The sequence below is a fragment of the Jaculus jaculus genome, chromosome 1, assembly GCF_020740685.1.
Source record: "Jaculus jaculus isolate mJacJac1 chromosome 1, mJacJac1.mat.Y.cur, whole genome shotgun sequence".
NCBI classification, from domain to species: Eukaryota; Metazoa; Chordata; class Mammalia; order Rodentia; family Dipodidae; genus Jaculus; species Jaculus jaculus.
In genome coordinates this window covers 46,280,676-46,307,514 of record NC_059102.1, presented here as the reverse complement: position 1 = coordinate 46,307,514, position 26,839 = coordinate 46,280,676, and the positions used below count along the sequence as shown (strand labels likewise).

The window sequence follows — 26,839 nt, the reverse complement described above, 5'->3', positions numbered from 1 at the left end:
TTCCTTCCCTGAGACATGGTCTCTCTCTGAACCTTGAGCTACCGAAATTGTGGTTAGATTGGCTGACCAGGGAGCCCCAGAGATCCTTCTGTCCCAACCTCCCTTATATGCTGGGCTTACAGGCATGTGCTACCATGCCTGGCTTTTTCTGTGGGCGCTGGTCATCAGTCTCCAGACCTTGAGCTTTCACAGTGAGTCCTCTTCCTCCCTGAGCCACCTCCCCATCCCATACCCTCTGCTTTTATGAGCCCAGTTGTTTCAGATTCCACACATAAGTAAACACATGTGTCATGCTTCCTGTGCCTGACTTCACTCAGTAGAATGTTCTCCATTCGTACTCATGTTGTTGCAACTGACAGGATTTGTAAAACACATATTCTTTTTCCACTCATTTGTTGATGGAACAGGTTGATTTCATTCTTGGCTATTGCAAGTAATGATACGATGCACACAGGCATGCAGACTGCTCTTCAACACACTGCTTTCAATTTTTGGGGGGGTGAATACCCGGAAGTGAAGTTGCGGGATCATATGGTAATTCTGCTTTAAGTTTTCTAAGGAATCTCCATACTGCTTCCCACTATGGCTATAAGAAAATTCACATCACAGGACTGGGAAGAGGACTCTGAGGTTAAAGGTGCTTGCTTGTGAGCCTAGCACCCCACGTGTGATTCCCCAATACCCACATAAAGATATGGTGCAAAGTGGCCCGTGTTTATGTAATCCCAATGTGCTACAGCAATGGGAGGTGGAGCCAGGAGAATCCCAAAGGTCAAGTCGCCAAAAGAGACCATGTCTCTAAAGAAGGTGGAAGGGGAAAAACACCCTGAAGTTGTCCTCTGACCTGCACCCATACCAGTGCACATGCACTACCCCTCCCCACATACAGACATACCCACATAAATAATAAAAATAGACCAAAAATACATCCCACGTAGAACAATTAAGTCCATGCAAGTTCAACGTACCTCATGTTCCAAAAATAGAGCTTTCAACTGCCCCTTGGACCAAAAATTCATGGCATACGCTAGCAACTTCATAGAGACCATATTGATTCTGAGAAAATTTCCAACAAACACAACTCTGTCAATATTCTGAAAAAAAAGGTGAATAAAACAATTGAAGTGTGGCATAAAAATAGCACTTAGCAAAAACTCAATGTTCTGTATGTTACTGTATTTAACCTTGCCTAGGGTTTCTTTTAAGGTTCAGAGAGAATTTATTAGACTATAGATAAAACTTAAAGTGCTTAGGAGAAGCAAAGAGGAGAAAGTATAGAGGGCTCCTCCCCATAAGAAGGCAGGATTGGTGCAAAGCCCTACATAGTATTCTGTTAAATACTTTATTAGTTATCTATGAGAGAGGGGAGGGAGGGGGTGTCATGAGGTCTCTTGCCCCTGCAAACAAATCCCAGATGCATGCAATACTTTGTGCATCTGGCTTTATGTGGGCACTGGGAAATAAAGCTCCAGGTTATGGGCTGGAGAGATGACTTAGCAGTTAAGGCATTTGCCTGCAAAACCAAAGGATCCTGGTTCGATTCTCCAGGCCCCACATAAACCAGATGCACAAGGTGGCACATGCATCTGCAGTTAGTTTGCAGTGGCTGGAAGCCCTGGCATGCCCATTCTCTCTATCTCAAATAAGTAAATAACTTTGAAGAAAATTTTATTAAAAATCCAGGTCATGGGCTGGAGAGATGGCTTAGCGGTTAAGCGCTTGCCTGTGAAGCCTAAGGACCCCGGTTCAAGGCTCAGTTCCCCAGGTCCCACGTTAGCCAGATGCACAAGGGGGCGCATGTGTCTGGAGTTCGTTTGCAGAGGCTGGAAGCCCTGGCGCGCCCATTCTCTCTCTCTCCCTCTATCTGTCTTTCTCTCTGTGTCTGTCGCTCTCAAATAAATAAATAATTTAGAAAAAAAAAAATCCAGGTCATCAGGCTTTACAAGCAAGCGCCTTTAACTACTGAGCCATATCTCAAGTCCCTGCCTGACCCCCACCCCCAGCCAAGGGAAACAATTTCAGCATTTCCAAAATGAAGCTGAATAGGTTCAACAGAGCATCCTGCAGGAACAAGATGGTAAGATTTTGAGTAGAGCATAGTCTTTATAGTCATTATGCTACATTGCACTAGGTCTGACCTGACAACATATGTACATACTATATATGCCATGAATTGCTGGAGAGATGGCTCAGTAGTTAAGGTGCTTGCCTGTGAAGCCTAAAGACCCAGGTTCGACTCCCCAGAACCCAAATATAAGCTAGATGCAGTGGCTAGAGGCCCTGGTGTGCCCATTCTCCCCCTCTCTCTCTCTCTGTCTGCATATACATTATATGTATGCATGTATCTATCTATCTATCTATCTATCTATCTATCTATCTATCTATCTATCTACCTACCTACCTATCTACCTACCTATCTAGATACATATAATGATAGCTGGAGCTCAAGTTCAGTTAAATTCTCTTGTGGATTCCCTCAGTACCTCAAACTACAAGCATAAAATACTATGATATGGGTCTGGGCATGTATTTCAGTGGGTAGAATGCTTGCCTATCATGCATGAGGCCATGGGTTAATTCCCAGCACTGAATATGATGGATGTGGTGGCACATGCCCATAATCTCAGTATTTGGAAAGTACGTGAAGATCAGAAGTTCATGGTCATCCTTAGCTACTTAGTGAGTTGGAGGTCACCTGGATTACCTGAGAACCTGTCTCAAAAAAGAAAAGCTATTGTTATAACCAGCTCATAAATGAAGGAGCTGTGGTATGGTTTGTGCTTCTAATGAGCTTGGGATTAAAAGGCAGAAACAATACTCTGTGCCTTCAGGATATATGGCAGAACAAAGGTGTGATCAACATATGGTATTTTTGTCTCCATAGATATTGCATTCTGAACCCACACTCTTCTCCTGCCCACAGAGGCAGGCTTCAGATCTCTTTTGCCTCCAACTCTAGCACACTAGCAGCACTTCCCACTGTCCCAAAGAGCTCTGCCTATCTTGGGGAGGCTGGTAATCATTCACCACACAGCCAGTCCCATGATTAAGTGCAGCCAAGGAAGAGAGTCTCTGAGGATCTGGGAACATCAACTTCTAATTGCCCTGAGTTTTAATACGGCATGTTCATGGAGACCTTAGCTACTGAAAATTTTCCATGGGTAGAAAGCTCAGAGGTACTTTTAATAAGTTTCTGTTAGAAAATAACTGTAGCTACCAACTGCCCAGATTAAGAGATGGCAAGGAACACACAAGGCAAGAAACTCAGATTAAAGAGGAATTTAATTAAATTTAGGTGGCCCAAAGTAGGACTTTGAGGCAAACACCTTAACTGCTGAGCCATCTCTCCAACACAAAGTAGGACTTTCAAAGCCCATTCTTGCAGTACCCTGGCAGAAATCCAGATGGGGTAGAGGTGACATTAAATATCTATGAGCACTGGATTTTTCAAATAAATTTCAGGTGTGTCCCAAACAAAAATGTTTAACAAAGAAAGGAAAAGGTCAGGGAGACTACAGAAAACCAAACATGTAATCAAGGGGAAAGAATCACTATGAACAAATCCAAATCCAATGAAAAGTAATAAACAAAATTCTTTTTTTTTTTTCCCCCAAGGTATGGTTTCACTCTAGTCCAGGCTGACCTGGAATTCACTATGTAATCTCAGGGTGGCCTCAAACTCATGGCGATCCTCCTACCTCTGCCTTCCAAGTGCTGGAATTAAAGGTGTGCACCACCATGCACGGCGGAAGTAATAAACAAAAAGTACTTTCAAGCCAGTTGTGATGGTGCACACCTTTAACCCCAGCACTCAGGAGGCAGAGGTAGGAGGATCACTGTGAGTTTAAGGCTAGCCTGGAATTACAAAGTGAGTTCCAAGACAGCCTGGACTAGAGTGAGACCCTGGCTTGGGGGAAGAGGAAAAGTACTTTCAGTATAGACCACATGAAATGATTTATTAATAGAGTTTCTACAAATCAATAAGAGAACGATCTAATAGATGGTGAACAGAATTAATAGATTGCTCACATGAACATAAAAGGGGAAATATTATAGCCTATTAAACATATGAAAGGATTGCTCAGTGGTTAAAGCATTTGCCTACAAAGCCAAAGGACCCAGGTTCAATTCCCCAGGACCCAAATAAAGCTGGATAAACAGGGTGACACATATGTCTGAAGTTCATTTGCAGTGGATAGAGGCCCTGGTGTGCCCATCCTCTCTATCTCTGTCTGCTTCTCTCTCTCTTTCTCAAATAAATAAAATATTTTCTTAAAATATGTAAAAGTAGGCTGGAGAGATGGCTTAGTGGTTAAGCACTTCCCTGTGAAGTCTAAGGACCCATTGAGGCTCGATTCCCCAGGACCCATGTTAGCCAGATGTACAAGGGAGTGCACATGTCTGGAGTTCATTGCCAGTGGCTGGAGCCCTAGTGTACCCATTCTCCCTCCCTCTCTCTCTCTCTCTCTCTCTCTCTGCCTTTCTCTCTCTGTCTGTTGCTCTCAAATAAATAAAAATAATTTTAAAAAATATGTAAAATGAGGCTGAGGAGATGGCTTAGTAGTTAAATGTATTAGCTTGTAAAGTCTGCTGGTCCAAGTTCAATTCCCTAGCACCCACATAAAGCCAAATGCACAAAGTGGTGCATGCATCTGGAGTTCATCTGCAGTGGCAAGAGGCTCTGTCCCACCCATTCATGTTCTCTCCTTTTCAAATAAATAAATAAATTTATATATATATATATATATATATGAACGTATTTAACATCACTTGTAATAACATTTGAATTTTTATATATTAGACTGAAAAGTATCAAAAGGTTTAATTACCCTCTTGGGAGAAACTTTATCTGTCACGATTATAATCAAAGTAGCCTTTGACTCAGCAAATTCCTTCACAAACAGCAATATTTACACAAAACTATGTGTTGTATACATAAATGTGTATGTGGGTACATACTGTACAGAAATATACTGCAGGATTTTTAACACAGGAGGCTAGGAAAAACTAAATATTATTAGGAAAGACCAAACAAGAATGGCCTATTACATGTTTAGATACTATGTGGCCATTATGAATGATGCAATATGATAATCTTATGACATGTTATTTAAAAAAATAGAAAACAATGGTTTTAGACGTATACACTGAAGTGCATATGAAGTCTATGTGTATTATGGTTGAGACTTACTTTCGTGAATGTCTGAGAATTTTCATAAGAAAATCCTGAGGCCAAAGCAAGCCGCAGGGCAGTATGTATCTCGAGGTTGAACCGCATGGTTTGGGGTTGTCAGTAAAGCTGTTAAATATATCATGTACATGCAGGGTTTGTTACCTCTGTAAGGACGTATATATATCCTCATTACACCCAGCACAGCGTAGAAACAAGCAAGAGCTGCCTCTCACCGAGGGACGCGGTAGAAAGGGTGACTTGCTTCCCTGTTTGCTTGTCTGCTGTGTTTAGAATTCTGCATTATGCATTTACCTTGACTTATTAAAAAAACTAAGTAAGAAAAGAAAGCTATTGGGGGAGGCATTTCTTAGTACACCAATAAATCATAACAAAAAACAGAATTAGACTCAGTAAATGTGCTGTCCTAGCCTATGAGATGGCTGAAATCAAAGATCCTCAAGCCATCAGCTCCAGAGAGGGACACAAAGGCCGAAGATCTTGGTTACCGGTTTCCCGGGGAAACGTGATGCCGGCATTCTCGGGGCTGTCCCCCAGGAGCCTACACTGACTCCGCAGCCTTTATCTAAAGCCTTCGCAGAGATGACAATGAATCCCTTCACTCACTAAACCTCTCAGGCAAGTCCACAACAGCTGCTCAAACCTGTCTACAGTGCATACATTTGCAAATAGAGGAAAACAGGGCCAGGTGCCCTCCTACGAAGGGGTTATGGGAGCTGTGAGAAGACCTGCCGGAGCGCAGGGCAGCTGGCGGTCGGTGCAAAGCAGGGGAAAGGGCACTGTTGCTCTGTGGGGCAAAGGGTGTCACCACGTACCTGACCTTTGAGAGCCGTGAGTACAGCCAGCTACCCACAGATTAGTCTCAGGGCTTGTTTGGCTACTTGGAAAAACACTGTAGAGGTTAATGTCAAAAAAATAAACCCTCTTTTATAATGAATCTCATGACCAACGTGGACTTTGAAAAGACCTTTCTCTGGAATACTCGCCTCTTATTCTCAGCTTCCCATTTAAACTCCATCCAAACCAGGGACTTCTGAAAAACTTCTGACTGGCATCCATATGCCAGTCACATACTCCATTCAGTGTGGTGAAAGGAAGTGTCTTTTTTGTAACCCCAAAGCTCCAAGTCAGCACCAGTATTATTAAAAAAAAAAAAAAAAGAGCCTCATTAGCCAGGTGTGGCAGCTCATGATCAGAATCCTAGCAATTAGGAAGGTGAGGTAGGAGGATTACCTTGGCTAGGATAAGACCCAGCCTATTAAAAAAAAAAAAAAAAAAAAAAAGGCCTCATACTCTAACACTCCATATTCAGCTGGGAAAGGACTCAAAGGGATCTTGATGTGAGGAGTGTGTTGTGTTCTCATATGTTCATATGTATGAGAACAGGCGTACACGTGCCATGATTGCACGTGGTGGTTAGAAGACAACTTCAGGTGTCAGTCCTAGCCTTGTTTGAGGCAGGGTCTCTTATTCATCCCTGTGTCTGTCCAAAAGATTCTCCTATCTCCACGTCCCTTCTTGGCATTACAGACTTGCCTTACAGCGTCTAGCTTTAGGTGTGTCCTAGGGAACTGAACTGAAGTATTCACACTTGTGCAGCAAACACTTTACCCGCTGAGCCACCTCTTCAAGGGGGTTCTGAAGTGTCTGTAATGTTCTATTTCCTGATTGAATGGTTGTGTACATGCATTGTGTGTGTACATGCATTGTGTGTGTGAAGATTTATGAAGATGTACACTTCTCATTATGCTGCACACATAAGACTTGTGCCTTTTTGTGTATGCGTGTCATATTTCTATTAAAAGTTACACATTTCAGGGCTGGGGAGGTGGGTCAGTAGTGAACAGTGCTTGTATGTAAAGCCTACTGGCCCAGGTTCAATTCCCCAGCACCCAAGTAAGGCCAGATGCAAAGTGGTGCATGGAGGCATGTGTATACCAGAACATACATAAATTTAAAAATTTTATATATTTAAGGCTGGAAAAATGGGTCAGTGGTTAAAAGCTTGTAAAGCCTGATGGCCTTGGTTCGATTCCCTAGTATCCATGTAAAGCCAGATACATAAATTGGTACATGTGTCTGGAATTCATTTGCAGCAGCTAGAAGCCCAGGTGTGCCCATACTCTCCTCACCTCTCAAATAAAATAAAAAATATTTCTTAAAAATTACATAGTTAGGGCCAGAGAAATGACTTAGCAGTTAAGGTGGCTGCCTGCAAAGACAAAGGACCCCAGTTCGATTCCTCAGGATCCATGTAAGCCAGATGTACAAGGTGGTGTGTATGTCTGGAGTTCATCTGCAGCAGCTGAAGGTCCTGGCGCACCCATTCTCTCTCTATTTGTTTCTTGCTCTCTCTATCTCTCTCTCTCTTCCTCGCATGAACTCATGCTCTCTAGTAAATAAATAAAATATGTACAAAAGAGTTTTAAAGAAATTATGTATTTAAAAACCCTATTATTGCTGTGCATGGTGGTGCTCACCTTTAATCCTAGCACTTGGAAGGCAGAGGTAGGAGAATTGCCATGAGTTCAAGGCCACCCTGAGATTACATAGTGAATTCCAGGCCAGCCTGGGATAGAGTGAGACCCTACCTCAGAAAACCAACGTAAATAAATAAATAAAACAAACAAACCTTAGCATTGACCTATTACGGTTGTTTATTTTTCCTAGTAACCAGTTCCAAGCCCCAACTTCCTCTTCTTGCCTTCCTAACACACCTCAGCAAGACAAGAGTTGTTCGACTTCACAAATCGTGGATTTCAGGAAAGGGTTTAATTTTTCCCAAAAGAATTTTTGCAATGTTTCAAAACTTGTTACTGAAGCTGTGTGTGACCCCCACCTCTGCCGCTTCTTTTGTTTGGGGCCCTGGCCCCGGCCGCAGCAAGCTCTCTGTGCTTTGATAGCCCTGTACAATGCTGCTTGAACTCCATGCCACAAGGCAACACTGTAAAGAAGCTGAAAGCAGAGAGAATATTGGCCACTGAAAGTGGAAGCTCGTGACGCACAGACATTTGCAAGGACACTCAGAGCTTTCCCTCACATTTCCATGGCCACAGGCAATGATGGTGTAAGACTGGAGCGTGGATTAAAACCTCATGTCTCCACAGTGAAATGTTTCATCTTTTGTTATCATCCTTTGTCTACTTAAAAAGACAGCACATTCTCTTCTCCTTCCCTTGCCATAGCCTTTCTCCTATAACAAAGAGTAGGCGTACTAAGGATATGTGGTTTTTGCAACAGTCAACAGTTATCCCACTGCCAAGGATGATGCAGGGTAGTGACGTGTGGCTTTCTCGGCGGTAATGCTGTACTCACCTCATTCAGTGCACACATCCGAGCAATGGAGCCTATGTTGTTGGTGATGGTGACCAGTGTGGCCCGGGCGAGGTCTTCCTTGCTGATGGACTCTCTCTTTTCTTTACTCATCATGTTGCCAAAGCTATGTTGGAAATATCAGTGAGAATATTCAAAAATCATCCTTAGGTAGAACCCATGCTTCCACCAAGGAACTCTGGGAAGCTCTACAAACAGTTCTGCTCAAACTCCAAATGACCTGATGTTGCTACCGTCAGTGGGTAAGACAGGTATGAATGGTTGGCTGCCCCCCTTTCTTAAAAGGGACAAAGCAGCATGACTATTAATGGGCAGAGACTATTAATGCCTGGATATCTGGATAAGAGTGAACAGGGGAAACTGTGGCAGCTTTCCAGAGCCTTCTTTCAAAGTTGCCTTATTTCAAGCACAGGCCTCAAGAGCTAAACATCTCAGTGCTTCATTAAGGACAGGAGATGAAGTCTGAGATTTGACATGATGCATAGATGCACCAGGCTGCTTGGCTGGTATTTTGTTTAAAAGGAACTCAGTGAGTGGCCAGGGTGGAGAGGCTGCCTTGTGTAGAGTCCCTAAGCTCCTAGCCACTTAGTCTCTACCTTGATGCTACGGCAGATCCTTGAAGGCCAAATCGTTCATAGTCTCCTCCGTAAATGTCCTTCACCAGCTTATCAACATTGGTGCTGTCGCCTTTAGCTGCCATTTCCAGAGCTTCTTCAAAGGTCTCACAACCAGTCAGCAAGCAACATAGGCCTAGGAATGTTCCACCTCCAAGACTGAAGGAACAATAAGGTTTATTTTTAAAGTTTTCTTTTAAGATATGCCCATCCAAGTCCCCAACTACATTAAGACTATGAACACGGATTCAGAAAAACGTCGGCAGAGCAAAGGAGCACCCTGAAGCGAAGTGCTGGGGTGCAACAGAACTTTAGGGTAGATTGGATAAGAAAAGAGGGCTCAAATTTCACATCAATAAAAACTTGCCACTTAATTTGAGAATAAAACTAAAGAAAGACTCTCACTGATCTTTGTTGTGAGACCTTCAGCTAACCCCTAACCTAAGAGCTTCAGTGAGTCTTCCCACTTAGGAAATGGGGCCAGAGAATGGCTGATGTTAGAACATCATATACAGCTGAATGCAAACAGTCAGAAAAAGAAACTGTGTGCAGAGTTCACAATGACACAGCCAAACCCTCTGATGACAACTCTGAGCTAAGAGCCTACTGGGCCAGTAGCTCAAAGGCTTCCTTCTTCCTGACATCACTTCTCTAGCAGCGATAATCTCACCCTATTTCCTCAGAAAGTTTGGTAAGAACTACTGATTAATATTGGGTTTTTTCCCCCACTCATCTCTGGAAAAGGTGATTGATATTTTACTTACCACCCGAAATTAAAAGGGTAAAAACAGTCACAAAATGGTTATAATGCTTGAAATTATATTTTTAAAAGCTTTTCATTGGGTGGGGAAATGCCTCTTAAAATTGTCTATTTGGTTAAATTTAGAAACTAGTTATAATAGATGGGAATAAAATCATACATTAATATCAGAGTGACCTTGTGGAAAGAACTCATGGCAGGAGAAGGAGATCTAATTCCTAACAGTTGGCATGGATGCTACTCTTATTTACCATGTACAAAAACACGTGTGAGAGAGCTAGCTGTAACGGCTGTGGAACCACAAAGTCATGAGTTCTGGGAAATCCATCTGTGTACCAACACCAGATTTTAATTCTACAAAATAAAATAAAATTAAAGACAGGCATGGTGGCGCACGCCTTTCATCCCAGCACTCGGGAGGCCGAGGTAGGAGGATCGCCATGAGTTCGAGGCCACCCTGAGACTACATAGTGAACTACAGGTCAGCCTGGGCTAGAATGAGACCCTACCTTGAAAAACCCAAAAAATAAATAAAATTAAATTGAGATTAAGGTTTTTTTTTTTTAACTTAAATTTGAAACAACAAAAGTACAATAAATTATACTTATTGCCAGTGTTAATAAGAACACACCAGATTGTAAACAGGCACATAGTTCTTTAAATTGCATTTAAACTAAAACTGTGTATAAAGTTCTAAACTGGGGCTGGAGGGATGGCTTGTCAGTTACTGCATTTGCCTACAAAGCCAAAGGACCCAGGTTCGATTCCACAGAACCCACATCAACCAGATGCACAAGAGTGTTTGCAGTGGCTGGAGGCCCTGGCTCACCAATTCTCTCTCTCTCTCTCTCTCTCCCTCTTTCTCTGTCAAATAGATAAATAAGTCCTAAACTGTGATTCTTACAGACTTCCATCCTTCAGTGAAATTATGGGTCATTTTCTATGGACTATTATATGGCTATGCACCAATGAACTGTGAAAAACAGGTCAGGGTCACAAGGAAACAAAAGAGCCTGTGTATGTTACAACACTGATAGCTTAGTCATGAGTAGAACTTCAGATTTTCTCGAAGAAAGCTGGGCTTCATTTACATTTAACATGGCATGTGTCCTACAAAGCCAGTGGGTTTTTGTTTGGTTTCGTGACGCTAGGCGTTGAACCCCGGCCTCGTGATGTCGGGCCAGGCTCCTAACTGAGCTGATGCCCAAGCCCGGCCCTGCTACTGTGTTTGCACAAGAACGCTTTCGGGGTTGCGTGCCATCTAGATTCGTTTTGTTCTTCTTCCTATACAATTAAGAACTTTTAATTTAAATTGTGTTTGCTCACATTTTTAGCTTCGTAACATCCTTTTGTCCCTGGTAATCTTTCTTTGAACATTAAGCATCCATCTAAAGGCATTCAGCAACCTACTCCAAATGGAAGCAACTCAAGAAACTGGCTGACTTAGAAAGAAGGTAACTTATCAACTGATGTGCTGGTGTAAGTGAAAAAGGGCATGTCTAGAAAATGACAGATGAGTCTGGACGAAATGCTGAACAGAAAAGGCAAGCATGTGTTTACACAACTGATGTGCCACAGACAGCAGAAAAGGAGCCACGAGTCTCTTTGCACCTTAATAACATCTTCAACCTGCCGTGATTTATTTGAGTGATTTCCTGACAATCAGGTACATGTATCTGAGCACACACACACACACACACACACACACACACACACACGCACACAAATGCTTGGTAGAGCAGAGACAAATACATGTAGCTAGAAAATGTCACTGAGTGTTCTCATTATTCAACTCAGTGAAGCTATTTAGGGACAAGCTGAAGAAACCTCAAGTTACTCCTTTTTGTAATGGAACTGCTGCTGACTGCAGAATGCAGTCACTCATGGGCATAAGTGGGCATGCCCTGAAAGTCGATTCCCATGTGATGGGGTGGGATGTAAGGCTACTGCAGTGAAGGTCCGATGTTCTCACATTCCTCTCTGAACATACTATACATGGTGTTAGCTGAAAACTGGACTTGTTGACATTTTATTAACCTGCATATCCTACTCTTTTTGGGTGGTGGGGTTTCGAGGCAGGGTCTTACTCTAGCTCAGGTCTCAAGGTGGTCTCAGGGTGGCCTCAAATTCATGGCATCCTCCTACCTTGGCCTCCCAAGTGTGGGACAGAAGGCATGTGCCACCATGCCCAACTTAGAAATTGGACTTGTATCACTAGAAAACAGTAAGGATCCTGATCAGCCTGGTATACAGTTAACAATATATAAGCAACCATTTTAAAATCATGCTTAAGGGCTGGAGAGATGGCTTAGTGGTTAAGTGCTTGCCTGTGAAGCCTAAGGACCTGGGTTCAAGGCTTGATTCCCCAGGACCCACGTTAGCCAGATGCACAAGGGGGCACACGCATCTGGAGTTCGTTTGCAGTGGCTAGAAGCCCTGGCGCACCCATTCTCTTTCTCTCTCTATCTGCCTCTCTCTCTGTCACTCTCAAATAAATAAAAATGAACAAAAAATATTTTTGAAAAATCATGCTTAAGAGAAGGCTCACTAGCCTTCCATTTTAAGGAGTGCCTTTCTAGTTCTTAATAAACTGTCTCTATTTTGATTACATAAAAAAGCGGGGGGATGGTTCAGTGGTTAAAGGCACTTACATGCAATGTCTGACAGCCTGAGTTCAATTCCCCAGTACCCAAGTAAAGCTAGATGCACCGAATGGCACATGCATCTAGAATTCACTTGCAGTGGCAGGCAGCCCTGGTGAGCCTATATTCACTCCCTTTCTCTCTCTCTCTCTCTCAAATAAAAATAAAAGAAAGAAAAGAACATTGGCACAATGTAATCACATGGCGTCTTTAAAAGTGTGACTAGGTGACTGGGGATGCAGCTACGTCAGTAGAGTGCTTGCCTAGCATGCATGAAGCCCTGGGTTCAATCGTCAGCACTGCATAAACAGGGCCTGCAATCCCTGAAATGGAAAGGTAGAGGAAAGAAACAAAAAACAGTGCTTCCTGGGAATCAGGCATGGTGACTCACATCTATAATCCTGGCACTTGGGAGGCTCAAGAAGGAGGCCTGCTGTAAGTGACACCAGCCTTGGCTAGAATGAGACCCTGTCTCAAAAAAAAAAAAAAAAAAAGACAGTGCTTGCTTCAAAGAGCCACAGGGTGAGAGGGGCATATCCGCAGGCACTGCCCCCACCCCCACATTGACTGCTGCTCTCCCAACTCGTAACCCAGAGCCCCATGGGGAACACCAGCAATCCCACTAAGGACTGTCAGAGGAATGGGGGCAGTGAGGAGGGAAATGGTGATACCAACACATGAAGTGTCTATACAAAGTATACACTAAATAAGTAAATAAATAAATGTTAAAAAAGAAAGAAAGGCCGGGCGTGGTGGCATATGCCTTTAATCCCAGCTCTCGGGAGGCAGAGGTAGGAGGATTGCCATAAATTCGAGGCCACCCTGAGACTACATAGTGAATTCCAGGTTAGCCTAGGCTGCAGCAAGACCCTATCTTGAAAAACCAAAAAGAAAGAAAGAAAGAGAGAGAAAAAAAGAAAACCAAAAACTGTCTACAGGGAAAACTATCATATAAAATTCACTTACCAAAAAACTCCCAGAGCTGCAGTTCTCAGTTCACAAAAATAGCAAAATTTAAAGTGCACACCATTTGCTTACATTGGTAGTTCACAAAGTATTCCACATGCTGATGTTCACATAATCATAATCTTCTAAGTCATGTTTTATAATTTGGATCAAAAGAAACTTTTGAGGGACGAGGACATGGCTCATTTGGCAAATCACTTGCCACACGAAGGTGAGGACCTGACTTTAGTCTCCTAGCGTCTGAATGCAAGCTGGCAGGGCAGCCCTGTGCCCAGAATCCCCAGTTGATGCCCAGGACAAACTGGCTAGCTAGATGGGCTCAATCAGTGAGTCTGGGTTCAGTGTACAGAGCAACTGAGGGAGACATCCAATACCAATCTCTTGCCTCCACATGCAAACACATGCATGTACAGCTCTGTGCACGCACACACACACACACATACACGCATGAGATTTTTAGTGGAGCTAGGCGTGATGACACACACCTACAATCCTAGCACTTGGGACACTAGCAGAAGGATTGGGAAATTGTGGCTAGGCAAAAGGAGCGGGAGGGAGGGAGGGAAAGAGAGAGAACAGAGAAAGAACAGAAAGGGAGGGAGAGGACACGAGGGATCAGAAGGGCAGGGAAGTTAAGTCTTGGCTGGACAGGATAAGAGTCCCCACAAATGCCTGAGGCAGCCCCTTAATGGGCTGCCTATCAACACATTTCTAACCTGACAACTTGGAGAGAGAAGGTGTAGGGAAACTGGGTCATCTCAATAGGGTTTGTTGATGATTGCAGAACACTGAACATTAAGGACATTTACTAATAACTAGAGTTTATAGGCACTGATTCATGTGTAAAAGAAGTGAAACCCTACAATTAGCTCCTTAGAAGTTATTTGAGACAAGTCTCCCCATGTATATGTGATACAATTCATGAAAATGCTAAGTGCTCACCAACAAAACTGCAAATAGCTCTTCTTTTTTTTTTTTTAAATTTTTATTTATTTATTTATTTGAGAGCGATAGACACAGAGAGAAAGACAGATAGAGGGAGAGAGAGAGAGAATGGGCGCGCCAGGGCTTCCAGCCTCTGCAAACGAACTCCAGACGCGTGCGCCCCCTTGTGCATCTGGCTAACGTGGGACCTGGGGAACCGAGCCTTGAACCGGGGTCCTTAGGCTTCACAGGCAAGCGCTTAACCGCTAAGCCATCTCTCCAGCCCCAAATAGCTCTTCTTGTGGGAAATGTTTAGCTTGCTATTCTGAGACTAACTTGACCAATTCAGGTACTCCTGGGAAGTCTATACTTACTGTAAAACTCATACTTTTGTGGGGAAATCACTCTCTATGCCTGATACTCCTGACAGTCATTGTAATAAGGCTAAGGGGTCAGTTTTGATTCTTGGACAAGCAAATAAGCTGCTGCATTTGTAGTTCAAAAGTATGTGCCTTGGGCTGAGGAAATTGCTCAGTGGTTAAAGACGTGTGCTTGCAAAGCCTGCTGGCAGGGGTTCAATTCCCCAGTACCTACATAAAGTCTGATGCACAAAGTGGCACATGTGTCTGGAGTTTGTTTGCAGCAGCAAGAGGCTCTGGCATGCCCATTCTCTCTCACAAACAAACAATAAGTAAGTGAATGAATGAATAAACAAATAAAAATGTGTGCCTAGACACAAAGCCTCCATTCTGAATCCAAGCATACTTCAGCCAGTACGTTCAGGTGCCGGGGCTCCTCAATAGCAATTCTGTGCATATTTGATCTTCATGTCTTTGTCGATGGGGAGCTGGCCTATGCACTACAGAATGTTGTCAGAACACCTGACATCACCTTACTCATGCTCTTCTACCTTCAATGGTACCAACTAAAAACCAATCTCCTGCCGGATGTGGTGGTGCACACTTTTAATCCAGCACTCAGGAGGCTGACATAGGAGGATCTCTTTGAGTTTGAGGCCAGTCTGTGGCTATAGAATGAGTTCAAGGTCAAGCTGGGCTAGAGTAAGACCCAACCTCAAAAAACAGTTTTTTTTTTTTGTTTTGTTTTGTTTTGTTTGAGGTAGGATCTCACTCTAGTTCAGGCTAACCTGGGATTCACTATGTAGTCTCAGGGTGGCCTCAAACTTGTGGCAATCCTCCTACCTCTGTCTCCTGAGTGCTGGGATTAAAGGCATGAGCCACCATGCCCAGCTAAAAACTTAAAAAAAAAAAACAAAAAAAAAAACTGAAAATAAAAGTCTCCAGAGAGTCAGGAAACACTGACATATAGATCCATCATAAGCCATGAAACAGCTTTCCTCCCGTGGGTGAACAAGCACACTGCATAACACTGGTTCCTTAAGTCGCTCCTCTAAAACTGGGTTCTGTAGTCCAGTAAGTTGAGGAAGGGCTGAATTTTGTTTACACCAGGATTTCTTAAGGATTTTGCCATGGTGAGTTTCCCATGGATAGGAAGCTAACCTGTTTGCCTTACACAGGCCTTGGCTCTGTATTGCTACAAAGCACTCTGACCTGTGGCCACGGGGCTGCCATCCCATCCCCTGCATCTAAAGTTCATCAGAACTGCACTGTCTCTATGCCCTTTTAGGTGAAACTCTTATCTGCAGGAAGGAAAAAATACCCTTCATAAATCTCATTTTGGTGTATTATTTCAAGCAATTTGCTCTGTGCTTGGCCCTGTCTGAGCTGGCTTCCACTGGGCTTATTCTCTTTACCATTCAGTACGCGCTAAGTTGCTGGAAAATCCCTGGTGTGCATGATAATTTTTCCCTCAACTTGACCACAGTTGCCAGCAGGGCAAAGAGTGCTATTAAGCTTTATAGAAACCATCCTCTTTTTTCTTTAACATAATTATCCAACAAGTTGGTCTTAGAACTCTCCCTTGTAATTCCCCAAAACTTAGGAGGCCAAGGCAGGAATGTGAGTTCAAGCCAGCCTGGGCTATACAAAAAGACTCTATTTTAAAATCCAAAAGAACAAAACAAAACCAATATACCATCCAAAAAGTTCTCTTTTTGGTTGGCAGAGGAGCCCAATATTTATTTATTTATTTTTATTTTTGGTTTTTCAAGGTAGGGTCTCACTCTAGTCTAGGCTGACCTGGAACTTCCTACGCAGTCTCAGGGGGGCTCAAACTCTCAGCCACCCTCCTACCTCTGCCTCCCAAGTGCTGGGATTAAAGGCATGCGCCACCACGCCCGGCTTCCAGCATTTATTTATTTATTGGTTTTTCAAGGTAGGGTCTCACTCTAGCCCTGGCTGACCTGGAATTCACTATGTAGTCTCAGGGTGGCCTCGAACTCATAGTAATCCTCCTACCTCTGCCTCCCGAGTGCTGGGATTAAAGGCCTGCGCCACCACGCCCAGCTCCCAGTATTTATTTTTAAAATATATTAAAAAAAATAAAGTTAGAAAAGTTATTACATTAAAAAAAATGTATTCAGCCAGGCATGGTGGCTTATGCTTTTAATCCCACCACTCAGGAAGCCAAGGGAGGAGCACTGCTGTGCAATTAAGGCAAGCCTGAGACTACATAGTGAATTGCAGGTCAGCCAGGGATAGAGGGGAGACCCTACCTCAAAAAGAAAAAAAATCAAGAGCAATTGATTCCTCACCATGGCTGTGTACCACTATTGTACTTGTGTGGGCATCACATCCGGTTATTTTTTGCTAATTAGGTTAAACAATGTGTTGCTTGGACAGATCTTGGTCATTTCCCCCAGTCGCCTATGTAGCGCCTTCTGGCACTAGACACGCTGACGGTCTGGGGACTGACTCTGTCCTGGCTTCCGGCCATGTCATTCCATTTTCATTAACAAGGAGGGTCTAATGGGAAGGGGTAGATCACAGATGAGCCTAAATAATGGTACCAAACTGCCTGTATTTACTGAAAAGAAAACTAATAAATTAAATTAAAAAAAAATACATAAACAGAAAAAAAAAAGAAAAAAATGTACTCAACATAAATAAATCTTTTGCTATGTGCTGTCTTTTAAAGAGTGCGTATGGCTTTAAGCACAAAGAGGGTCTACCCTCTAGTGGAAAACATGTTTACCTGGTCCCCGTAACTCTTTTATAGTTGTCCTTGGAGTACACTGCAAGGATGCTGACCCCTGAGCCCATGTTAACCAGCAACATAGGGTACGGGTTATCAAGGCAGTATGGCTTTTTTTGACACAACTCCGGATCTGTGGGATTTTCAAAGTAGTAACATTCCGGCTTGCCATTGAAGCCAACCGAGTCGACGTAAAGAAGGCCTTGAATCAGGCAGTCCAGTTCATCCAGTTTATGCAGCTGCAGGTCAGCAATCTGGAAGAGAACAAAGTCCTGTGAGATGCCACGGGCATGTGGGAGGAAGCCTGGGCGGCGAGAGCCGCGCTGAAGGACAGGAGCTGGCCAAGCCTCCGCCAGCAGGTGTCAAGGGCTGAGTGGTGGCCCTTGTCCAGGACGCTCAGAACCTGTACTGCGGTCACCCGCCTTTGGAAAAGGGATCTCTGCACACGTAACTAGGGATCATCCTAGGTCACAGGGTGGGCTCTAAATCCAAGGTCAAGAGGGAAACGGAAAGGGCCGGAGGACAAGGCTGTGTGAAGATGAAGGCAGAGACTGAAGATCGGCACTAAGGTCCAAGGAGCACAGCCAAGCAGACCCTGAAGAGGCAGCTGGGTTCCCTCCACACGAGCCTTGATGTGAAGATGGGTGACCCCGCCAAGGCTCCGACTGGGGGTTACCGGCTACCAGAACTACGAGTGAAAACACCTCTGTCATCGAAAGCTGTCGAATCGTATGGGGCACGCTGCCAAGATGGGGGTTTCTTCCAGGCGAGCTGAGTGAGGACACCCAGAAAACCAATAGGAACGCCTATCCTTAGCAGGACATGGGTCCTAAAAGGGCCGGGAGCTGGGCAGGGTCTCCTCTGAGTCCACAAAGCCTTTTCCCAGACTCGGGCTCTGGAGCAAGACTTACCTGCTTTGAAACCTAGCTCCAAAACATACTTAGCTGAAGGGCAGAAGGTGCATTGCTTTGCTTCTCAACTCTAAGTTTCCTCATCTGCAAAACTGAAATAAGAACCTCCACTGACGAGACGTGCTGACACAGGGCTTCACACACACAAAGGGCTTACTAGCAAGGGGAGCCCCGAGTGTCTTTAATGATCCCGTAAGCAAAACCTCCTACTCTAAGGAAAAAAAGGAAAGACTAATAGAATACACGTGACACAAAATCACACAGGGAACCTTTGGCAGAAGAGGGTAATAGGGGACCAGTAAGAGGTGGCAATGTAAGTGTGGGTGGAGATGATTAATAAAGAATACTTTAAATTTTTTTTCGTTTATTCTTATTTGAGAGTGACAGAGAGAAAGAGGCAGAGAGAGAAAGAGAGAGAGAGAGAGAGAGAGAGAGAGAGAGAGAGAATGGGCGCGCCAGGGCCTCCAGCCACTGCAAATGAACTCCAGACTTGTGAGCCCCCTTGTGCATCTGGCTAACATGGGTCCTGGGGAATCGAGCCTCAAACTGGGGTCCATAGGCTTCACAGGCAAGCGCTTAACCCTAGCCCATTCTCCAGCCCCTAATAAAGTATACTAATATATGTATGAAACCGTAACAAAGCTCATGTTATATACATATTTTATTGGGTGTGGTAGTGCACACTTTTAATCCCAGTACTCGGGAGGTGAAGGAAGGAGAGTCAACATGAGTTCCAGGCCAGCTTAGGCTACAAAATTCTTGGTCGGCATAGGCTAGAGTGAGATCCTGCCTCAAAAAACATCACACACACAACTATAAGGCTCAGGTATATGGTACATGCCTGGAATCCCAACACTCAGGAGGATGAGGCCAGAGAATCATGAGTTCAAGACCAGCCTTGGCTATATAGCTGCCTCTGGAAAAAGAAAAATCTATCAACAGGTGCTATTATTAATCTTCTTCGATGGTTAGAATGCATAGAGCTCAAATCACTTTCCCAGTGACTCCTGGATGCAACAGGTACTATTTCGGGAGTCTGGAAAGAGAAAAATCTGTACATGTGTCAGACTTTTGTCATAAAGCATCATTTTCATTACAAAAGGTAAAAGCCAGGAGTAAACTTTTGATTTTTTTGTCATGCTAATTTTATCAAAATGGGTTATTGAGGCAGCCTGGCACTTTTTTTTTTTGGACACAATTTAGTATTTGTAGGATTTTCAAAATAGTAACATTTAGGCTTGCCACTGAAGCCAGCTGAGCGGAAGTAAAACAGGCCTAGACCAGACAGTCCAGTTCACCCAATTTATGCAGCAGAATTGGCTGAATCTATGCCGGCAAAGCCGAATTAGAGTACGTCACTAGCAGGTGATGGAAGGATTCTTGACATATGGAAGTTAACATTCTACTTATATGACCCTTGAGTATAAAGCAAATGTATTTTATAAGTGGGTCTAAACAGTTCTTTTTTTTCTTTTTTTGCCAAGTGAAGCTTTTGGGTAAAATGTACATAATTACACACATTTTTAAGGAGGAAATGCTACAGGTGTACCTGGACATCTGAAACACTGTAGGGTCACCTAACAAGGTAAGTACTATCTTCTCTGGTCTACCTGACTCAAGTTTACCATTACGATTATAGCTTTGGCCATAATCTGGCTTTTCTGATATAAATGTCCCTCAATACCATGCTAGAGGCCTGACCCTAATCACTGCTTAATAAACATTTATTAAATCAACATGGAAAGTTACCACCTCATGGATCACCCCAACCTGAAAAGTGGCAATTTCATCAGTCAGTCTTGGACCCATAGATTAACCTGCTTAAACATTAAACAAAGGGCCATCAACAATATTGACAACCAAACCCAGAACCAACATCAGAAACACGGACAGAGGTACTGTCTAGCTGGATGCCCTGAAACAACTCTGGGGGGAAAAATTGTCAGAACAAACAAACTAAACACATACAACTTTGGTCTGAAATAAAACATTGTTATCTCACCTTTCCCTTCAAAATGATTTTCACATAAAGTGCTAGTGACAAACGAATGTTTTGCTGAGGGATAGGTATACTGGGACCCTAGGGCCATGCAGCCCCGACGGGGAAACAAAGATAATAGGGAAAGTTATGTTCCCGGGTACAGATCATGAGTCAAATCAATACTGAGATTTTCAAATGGGCTCTCTGAAATTCAGACAAATTGTGAATTAATCCTCATAATTTTTGCTTTGCTAGTAAACCCGAGTTAAGTCCGTGGAAAGCTTAAAACAAGCCGTTAAAATTCCAGCTAAGGAGAAACAAAAATATTTTGTTATACCAGGGGCCACAAATTCAAATGCCAAAAGGAGACGGCAAAAAAATAAAGCAAGCCCTTGACTGTATGAAGTAACAGAATGACGAGGACCGTGTCCACAAGACAACCCGCCTCCAGACCTCTGCTGCTTTGTGGAAATGGAGCCTCGGTGTTGCTATTTAATCCTATTTTTTCAAGAGCTAGAAATACAGGCATTTGTGTGAAATCTTTAATTTTTTTTTAAATTGTTGTTGTTGTTGTTGATTTTGATTTATTTATTTGAGAGTGACAGAGAGAGAGAGAGAGAGGGGAGAGTGGGCACACCAGGGCTGCTTAGCCACTGTAAACGAACTCCAGATGTGTGCACCCCCTTGTGCATCTGGCTAACGTGGGTCCTGGGGAATCGAGCCTTGAACCAGGGTCCTTAGACTTCACAGGCAAGCGCTTAACTGCTAAGCCATTTCTCCAGCCCAAATCCTTAATTTTTATATGTTGGTAGCGAATTAGACTTTTTGTTTATATACTGCAGGCCAGCAAAGCACATTACATTTTATTCCCTATGACCAGCTTTCCGTATAGATGCTGTGGTTTAGTACTGTCTGTCCCTGTGTTGGCATTGTGGTCCCCAGTGTAAACACGTGGGGTTGATGAAAACCTGAATGAGGTGAAATTCAGAGAACCTTAGGTGGGGGGGGTGGGGCCGGGGGAGATGCTGCCCTAAGAAGACAATACTGTTCTTTGGGGGTGAGCTCTCGTGGCAACAAGGTGTTCTAAGACTGAACCTTACCCTTGAGTCTCTGTTTTGAGGTACACTCCCTTCCCTCTCACATCCTCCACCATTTGCCAAAGGAACCCGCCTCACAGTTGTAGAACTATGCTGTTTGACTTTCAGCCTCCAGAACTAGGCTATAAAGTTGAGAATATTCCTGCCTGTATTCCAGTGTTTGGGAGAATAAAGCAGGGAAATCTTGAGTTCCAGATCACTTTGAGTCAACTTGGAATCCACAGTGAGTTCTAAGTCAGACTGAGCTGGAATAAGGCCTTGTCTCAAAATGCACGGGGGGGGGGGGGGGAAGAGGGGGGATGCTCAGCAGTTAGTTACTTGCTTGCAAAGCCTCATGCTCAGGGTTCAACTCCCTAGTACTCACTTAAGGCCAGATGTACAAAGTGGCACATGTATCTGTAGCTTGACTGCAGTGGCAAGGGGCCCCAGCACACTCATACTCCTCCTCTTTCTTTCCCTCCCTTTCCCTCAAAAATATTTTTTTAAACCTATGAAAAATTGTTATTTTTGTTTTGCCTCCTATCAAAGTCACCCCAGCAAGTATTGTATAGTGAGGTTCTCAAACTTTAGGAGCATCAGAATCTCCTGGAGGGCTTATTCAAACAGTTGCCGGGAGCTTGAGGCCCAAGGTCAAAGCTTTCTAACATTCTCTCCTACGCAGCCATAAGTTCTTGGTTCTTTTCCCAACTACAGGCTAACCCCTATAAGTACAATTTGAATGTTGGAATACATTCAAAGTTCTTTAGCATTTACAGGTCTCTGTTTTCAATTTAAAATTCAAATACTGACGTTCTAACAAAAACATGGCATCAAATAGAATATTTATAACCAATTGTATGGGTAACTGCAGTCAAAAAACTGTTGTTTCAGTTTATGATTTATACCAATTTGACATTGCTCCTTGGGTATGCCAAACATGCTGTATGTTCACTATTGCTAAAAATCTACTTTTGGGCTGGAGAGATGGCTTAGCAGTTAAAGCACTTGCCTGCAAAGCCAAAGGACCCAGCTTCAATTCCCCAGGACCCACGTAAGCCAGATGCACAAGGTGGCACATGTGTCTGGAGTTCATTTGCAGTGGCTGGAGGCCCTGGCGTACCCATTCTCTCTCTGTTTGGTTCTTTCTCTCTCTCAAGTAAATAAATAAATAAAAGTTTTAAAACTCTACTCTTGGCAGGGCATGGTGGCACATGCCTTTAATCCCAGCACTCAGGATGCAGAGGTAGGAGGATTGCCGTAATTTCGAGGCCACCCTGAGAATACACAGTGAATACAGGTCAGCCGGGGCCAGAGTGAAACCCTACCTCGAAAAATCAAAAAACAAACAAACAAAAAATCGACTCTTGACTTATGGCAAGCATGTTATTGGTACTTGTGTTCTCTACAACAGTGAGTGACACTACCTTTCTTTAGATTTCTCTATCCTCAAACTCGACAGCTATCATTAATAACTCCCTTATCATAGTACAGCCCACCAGTCTCCAGAGTTTTTCTTTTAATCTTTTTAAATTGTTTTGTTCATTTTTATTTATTTGAGAGTGACAGAGAGAGAGAAAGAAAGAGTCAGAGAGAGAGAGAGAGAGAGAGAGAGAGAGAATGGGCGCACCAGGGCCTCCAGCCACAGCAAACAAACTCCAGATGCATGCGACCCCTTGGGCATCTGGCTAACATGGGTCCTGGGAAATCAAGCCTTGAACTGGGGTCCTTAGGCTTCACGGGCAAGCGCTTAACCACTAAGCCATCTCTCCAGCCCCAAAGATTTTTTAAAAATTATATCCTCTAATATATCTTTATTCCATTTAATTCTCTCCCTCTCCATTTTCTTCCTTCTTGTCCAAGGATTTATCATCTCTCATCTGTAACACTGAAACAATCTTCAAACTGTTTCCACCTTTATAAAAAGCTCTTCACGCTACAGCCCAGTTGATTATGTATTTAGTCCTACTTCATAAATCTTCTAAAATCTAAGATCCCAGATACAGGCTGTAAGGCACCATAGCACCCCTATGTATTCTCTGGCCACACCAGCTCCACTTCTTCTCCTCGCTCTGTGTCACAGACTTACTCCCCTGGGTCCCGCAGGATGATGTGTGCCTACCCTAAGGCTTTTTTTAAGCATGTCTGCTACTCCAGATCTGGAAATCTTACCTGAGTTCTTTTGGGTGGTAGTTTGAATAGATGGCCTCCAATACATTCAGTGTTTTATTAGCTTGCAGTTTGGATCTACAGCTACCTGGCTGGAGGCAGTATCACTGGGTAGATTTTAGGGTCCAGCCCTAAGGTGTGGTGGTGGGTTTGAGATTCCAATCTAAAGATATGTAAAGTGAGCTGGACATGGACACACACACACACACACACACACAGAGAGAGAGAGAGAGAGAGAGAGAGAGAGAGAGAGCCTTTAATCCCAGCATTCAGGAGGCAGAGGTAGGAGGATTGCCATGAGTTCAAGACCACCCTGAGACTATGAAGTGAATTCCAGGTCAGACTGAGCTAGAGTGAGATCCTACTGAAAAAAAAAAAAAAAAAAAAAGATATGCAAAGTGGAGTTCCTGAAGTGTGTGCTGTGCTCTGTGGATTTTGGCTTGTGCTCCTCTCTCTCTGCACCTGTGAAGGTAGGCCAGCTTCTTCTGCCATTATCGTACTTCCTCTAGATCTGTAATCTTCAATAAATATCCCTTTCTCCATAACTGTGCCTGGTATGGAAGTTCATCTCAGTGAACCTGAAGCTTTCTGCTACACTTGGCTACCTTAATCCATATCCATTCACCCTTCACAGCTTATTCCAAAGATGAACTCTTCACATTAGCCATGACTTATCGGAACACCTTTGAACCTGTGTGTGCACTGCCAAGTCCACATTCTCTGCTCTCACAAATGTCCCCAGTTACTTGTCAAGTATATGAACTACTTCTCAATTAAAGTCTGTCTCCTGAACTCAAAAAAAAAAAAAAAAAGTTTTTGAACACAATCAAAAGTGACTTCAAAAGCCAATGCAAAATTACTGTGCAACCCAATGCATAATGAACCTCAGGCATTTCTGGCAGCGCTTGGCACACTAAATCGCAATCTTGATTCAGAACACACAACATGCACATTTTGTACTGTGCATGCCATCATACCACACCTCACTGAACGCTGCCCGAAACACCTCCACCCAGGCTGGCACTATGAAATCACAAATCAGTTCATGAGCTCAATGGAGCCAAGACGATAAATGTGCTTAGATGGTCCACTGGAGATTCTACTCATTCACAGTCATTCTGCCCCCTTCTGATGGTTTTTCCACTGTCACTAACTTGTTAGTTTCTTCCTAGGAGGAACTTCTTGAAACTGAAAAAAAAATAATACCCAGAAAATAGACAAATTGTTTTCTTTTCTCTGAATCTCACATTGACCAAGGTTGATACCATGTCCTTATCCTATGTATTCAAAGCCTTCCTTTTGTTTTTTGTTTTTTCATTTTTTGAGGTAAGGTCTCACTGTAGCCCAGGCTGACCTGGAATTCACAATGTTGTCTCAGATTGGCCTCAAACTCATGGTGATTCTCCTACCTCGGCCTCCTGAGTGCTGAGATTAAAGGTATGTGCCACCACACCTTTCTTTTCCTTTCTTGAGGCAGAGCCTCACTCTAGCTCATACTGATTTGAAAAACTCACTCTGAAGCCCAGGCTAGCCTTGAAATCATGGCAATACTACTACCTCCGTTTCCTGAATTCTATGATTTAAGGCATAAGCCATGACATTTAGCCAGATCTTACTTCAAGTGTGTAACTGAAAGAACGTCTGTGGTGGTACAAGCCTGTACTCTCTACATTTGGGTAGTGGAGGCAGGAGACCAGGAGGACAAAACCTGCCTTGACTACATAGTGGTCCAAAGTCAGCCTGAACTACAGGAGATAGGAGAACCTGCCTCAAAAAAGGGTTGGGGGCTGGTTCAGCAGTTAAATGTGCTTGCTAAAGCCTGAGGACCAGAGTTAAGATACCCAGAGCCCATAAAAAGCCAGAGATAAATAGCACATTGGTAATCCCAGTGCACCTATGACAGTGGGGAGTGGAGTCAGGAGAATCATGAAGCCAGATATAGCTAGTTTGGCCTTTGTAATGGCAAAAGCAGACTCTGTCTCAAAAAAGGTGAAAGACAAGGACTGACACTGAAAAGCTGTTCTCTGGGCCAGAGAGATAGCTTAGTGGTTAAGCGCTTGCCTGTGAAGCTTAAGAACCCCAGTTTAAGGCTCAATTCCCCAGGACCCACATTAGCCAGATGCACAAGGGGGCGCATGCGTCTGGAGTTTGTTTGCAGTGGCTGGAGGCCCTGGCGCACCCATTCTCTCTCTCTCTCTCTGTCACTCTCAAATAAATAAAAATAAACAAAAAATTTTTTTAAAAAGGCAAATGAAAAGTTGTCCTTTGATTCTCTTTTCAGATGGCAGTGACCTTGGGATGACTCAGAAGGTATCACGGTGCTGAAAAAAAGTGACTAGAGTACCGAGTAACATCTCGATCACACCTTCCAAGGCTCAGGGTCTGATGTGGAAGAGGTGGTGGAAAGAACGTAAGAGCCAAAGGAAGGGTAGGACTCCTTACAAGGTGCTCCCTCCAGATATAAAATGGCCTGGATATCCATGACCTCACAGTGCCTGACACTACCTACACAAGAGCATCATAATAGGAGGAAAAGATCATGACATCAAAATAAAAGAGAGACTGATTGAGATGGGGAGGGGATATGATGGAGAATGGAATTTCAAAGGGGAAAAGCGGGGAATGGGAGGGTATTACCATGGGATATTTTTTATAATCATGGAAAATGTTCTTAAAAATTGAGAAAAAAATTAAATTAAATTAAATATTTTTAAAAAAAGAAAAGTTGTCCTTTGACCTCCACATGAGTACTGTGGCATGCACAAGCCCATACATATACACCATACACACATACAAAAGAATCTCTTCTAACTTCTAAGCAATGCTATTCTTGGACTGAACAAAACCCACAAGTATCCACTATAATGAAGAGCAACATAGTTAGAATTTTTTAAATAAATATCTTCTTTTTAAAAATATTTTATTTATGTATTTGAGAGAAAAAAAAAAATGAAAGAGGCAGATAGAGAATGGGCACGCCAGGGCCTCTAGCCATTGCAAACGAACTCCAGACATGAATATCACCTTGTGCATCTGGCTTATGTGGGTTCTGGGGAATTGAAGACTTCACATGCAAGGATCTTAACCATTAAGCCATCTCTCCAGCCCCAAATAAATATTTTCTATTATAATACACTTTATATATACATATGCATGCACAC

The 26,839-nt window shown here is 43.3% G+C and overlaps 1 protein-coding gene across 3 annotated transcripts in view; it reads right to left on the bottom strand.

Annotated features, from left to right (window-relative positions):
* Pank1 (pantothenate kinase 1) overlaps nucleotides 1-26,839 on the bottom strand; it is a 71,523-nt gene that overhangs the window by 5,447 nt on the left and 39,237 nt on the right. For 2 of the 3 annotated variants that reach the window (XM_045158910.1, XM_045158902.1), the window contains 4 exons: nucleotides 17,545-17,798; nucleotides 9,121-9,297; nucleotides 8,507-8,630; nucleotides 969-1,094 (listed from right to left, as the gene is read on the bottom strand). In XM_045158910.1, the coding sequence (XP_045014845.1) occupies nucleotides 969-1,094; nucleotides 8,507-8,630; nucleotides 9,121-9,297; nucleotides 17,545-17,798 (681 nt within the window). The remainder of the gene's footprint in view (nucleotides 1-968; nucleotides 1,095-8,506; nucleotides 8,631-9,120; nucleotides 9,298-17,544; nucleotides 17,799-26,839) is intronic. The other variant, XM_045158912.1, reaches the window with a different exon arrangement.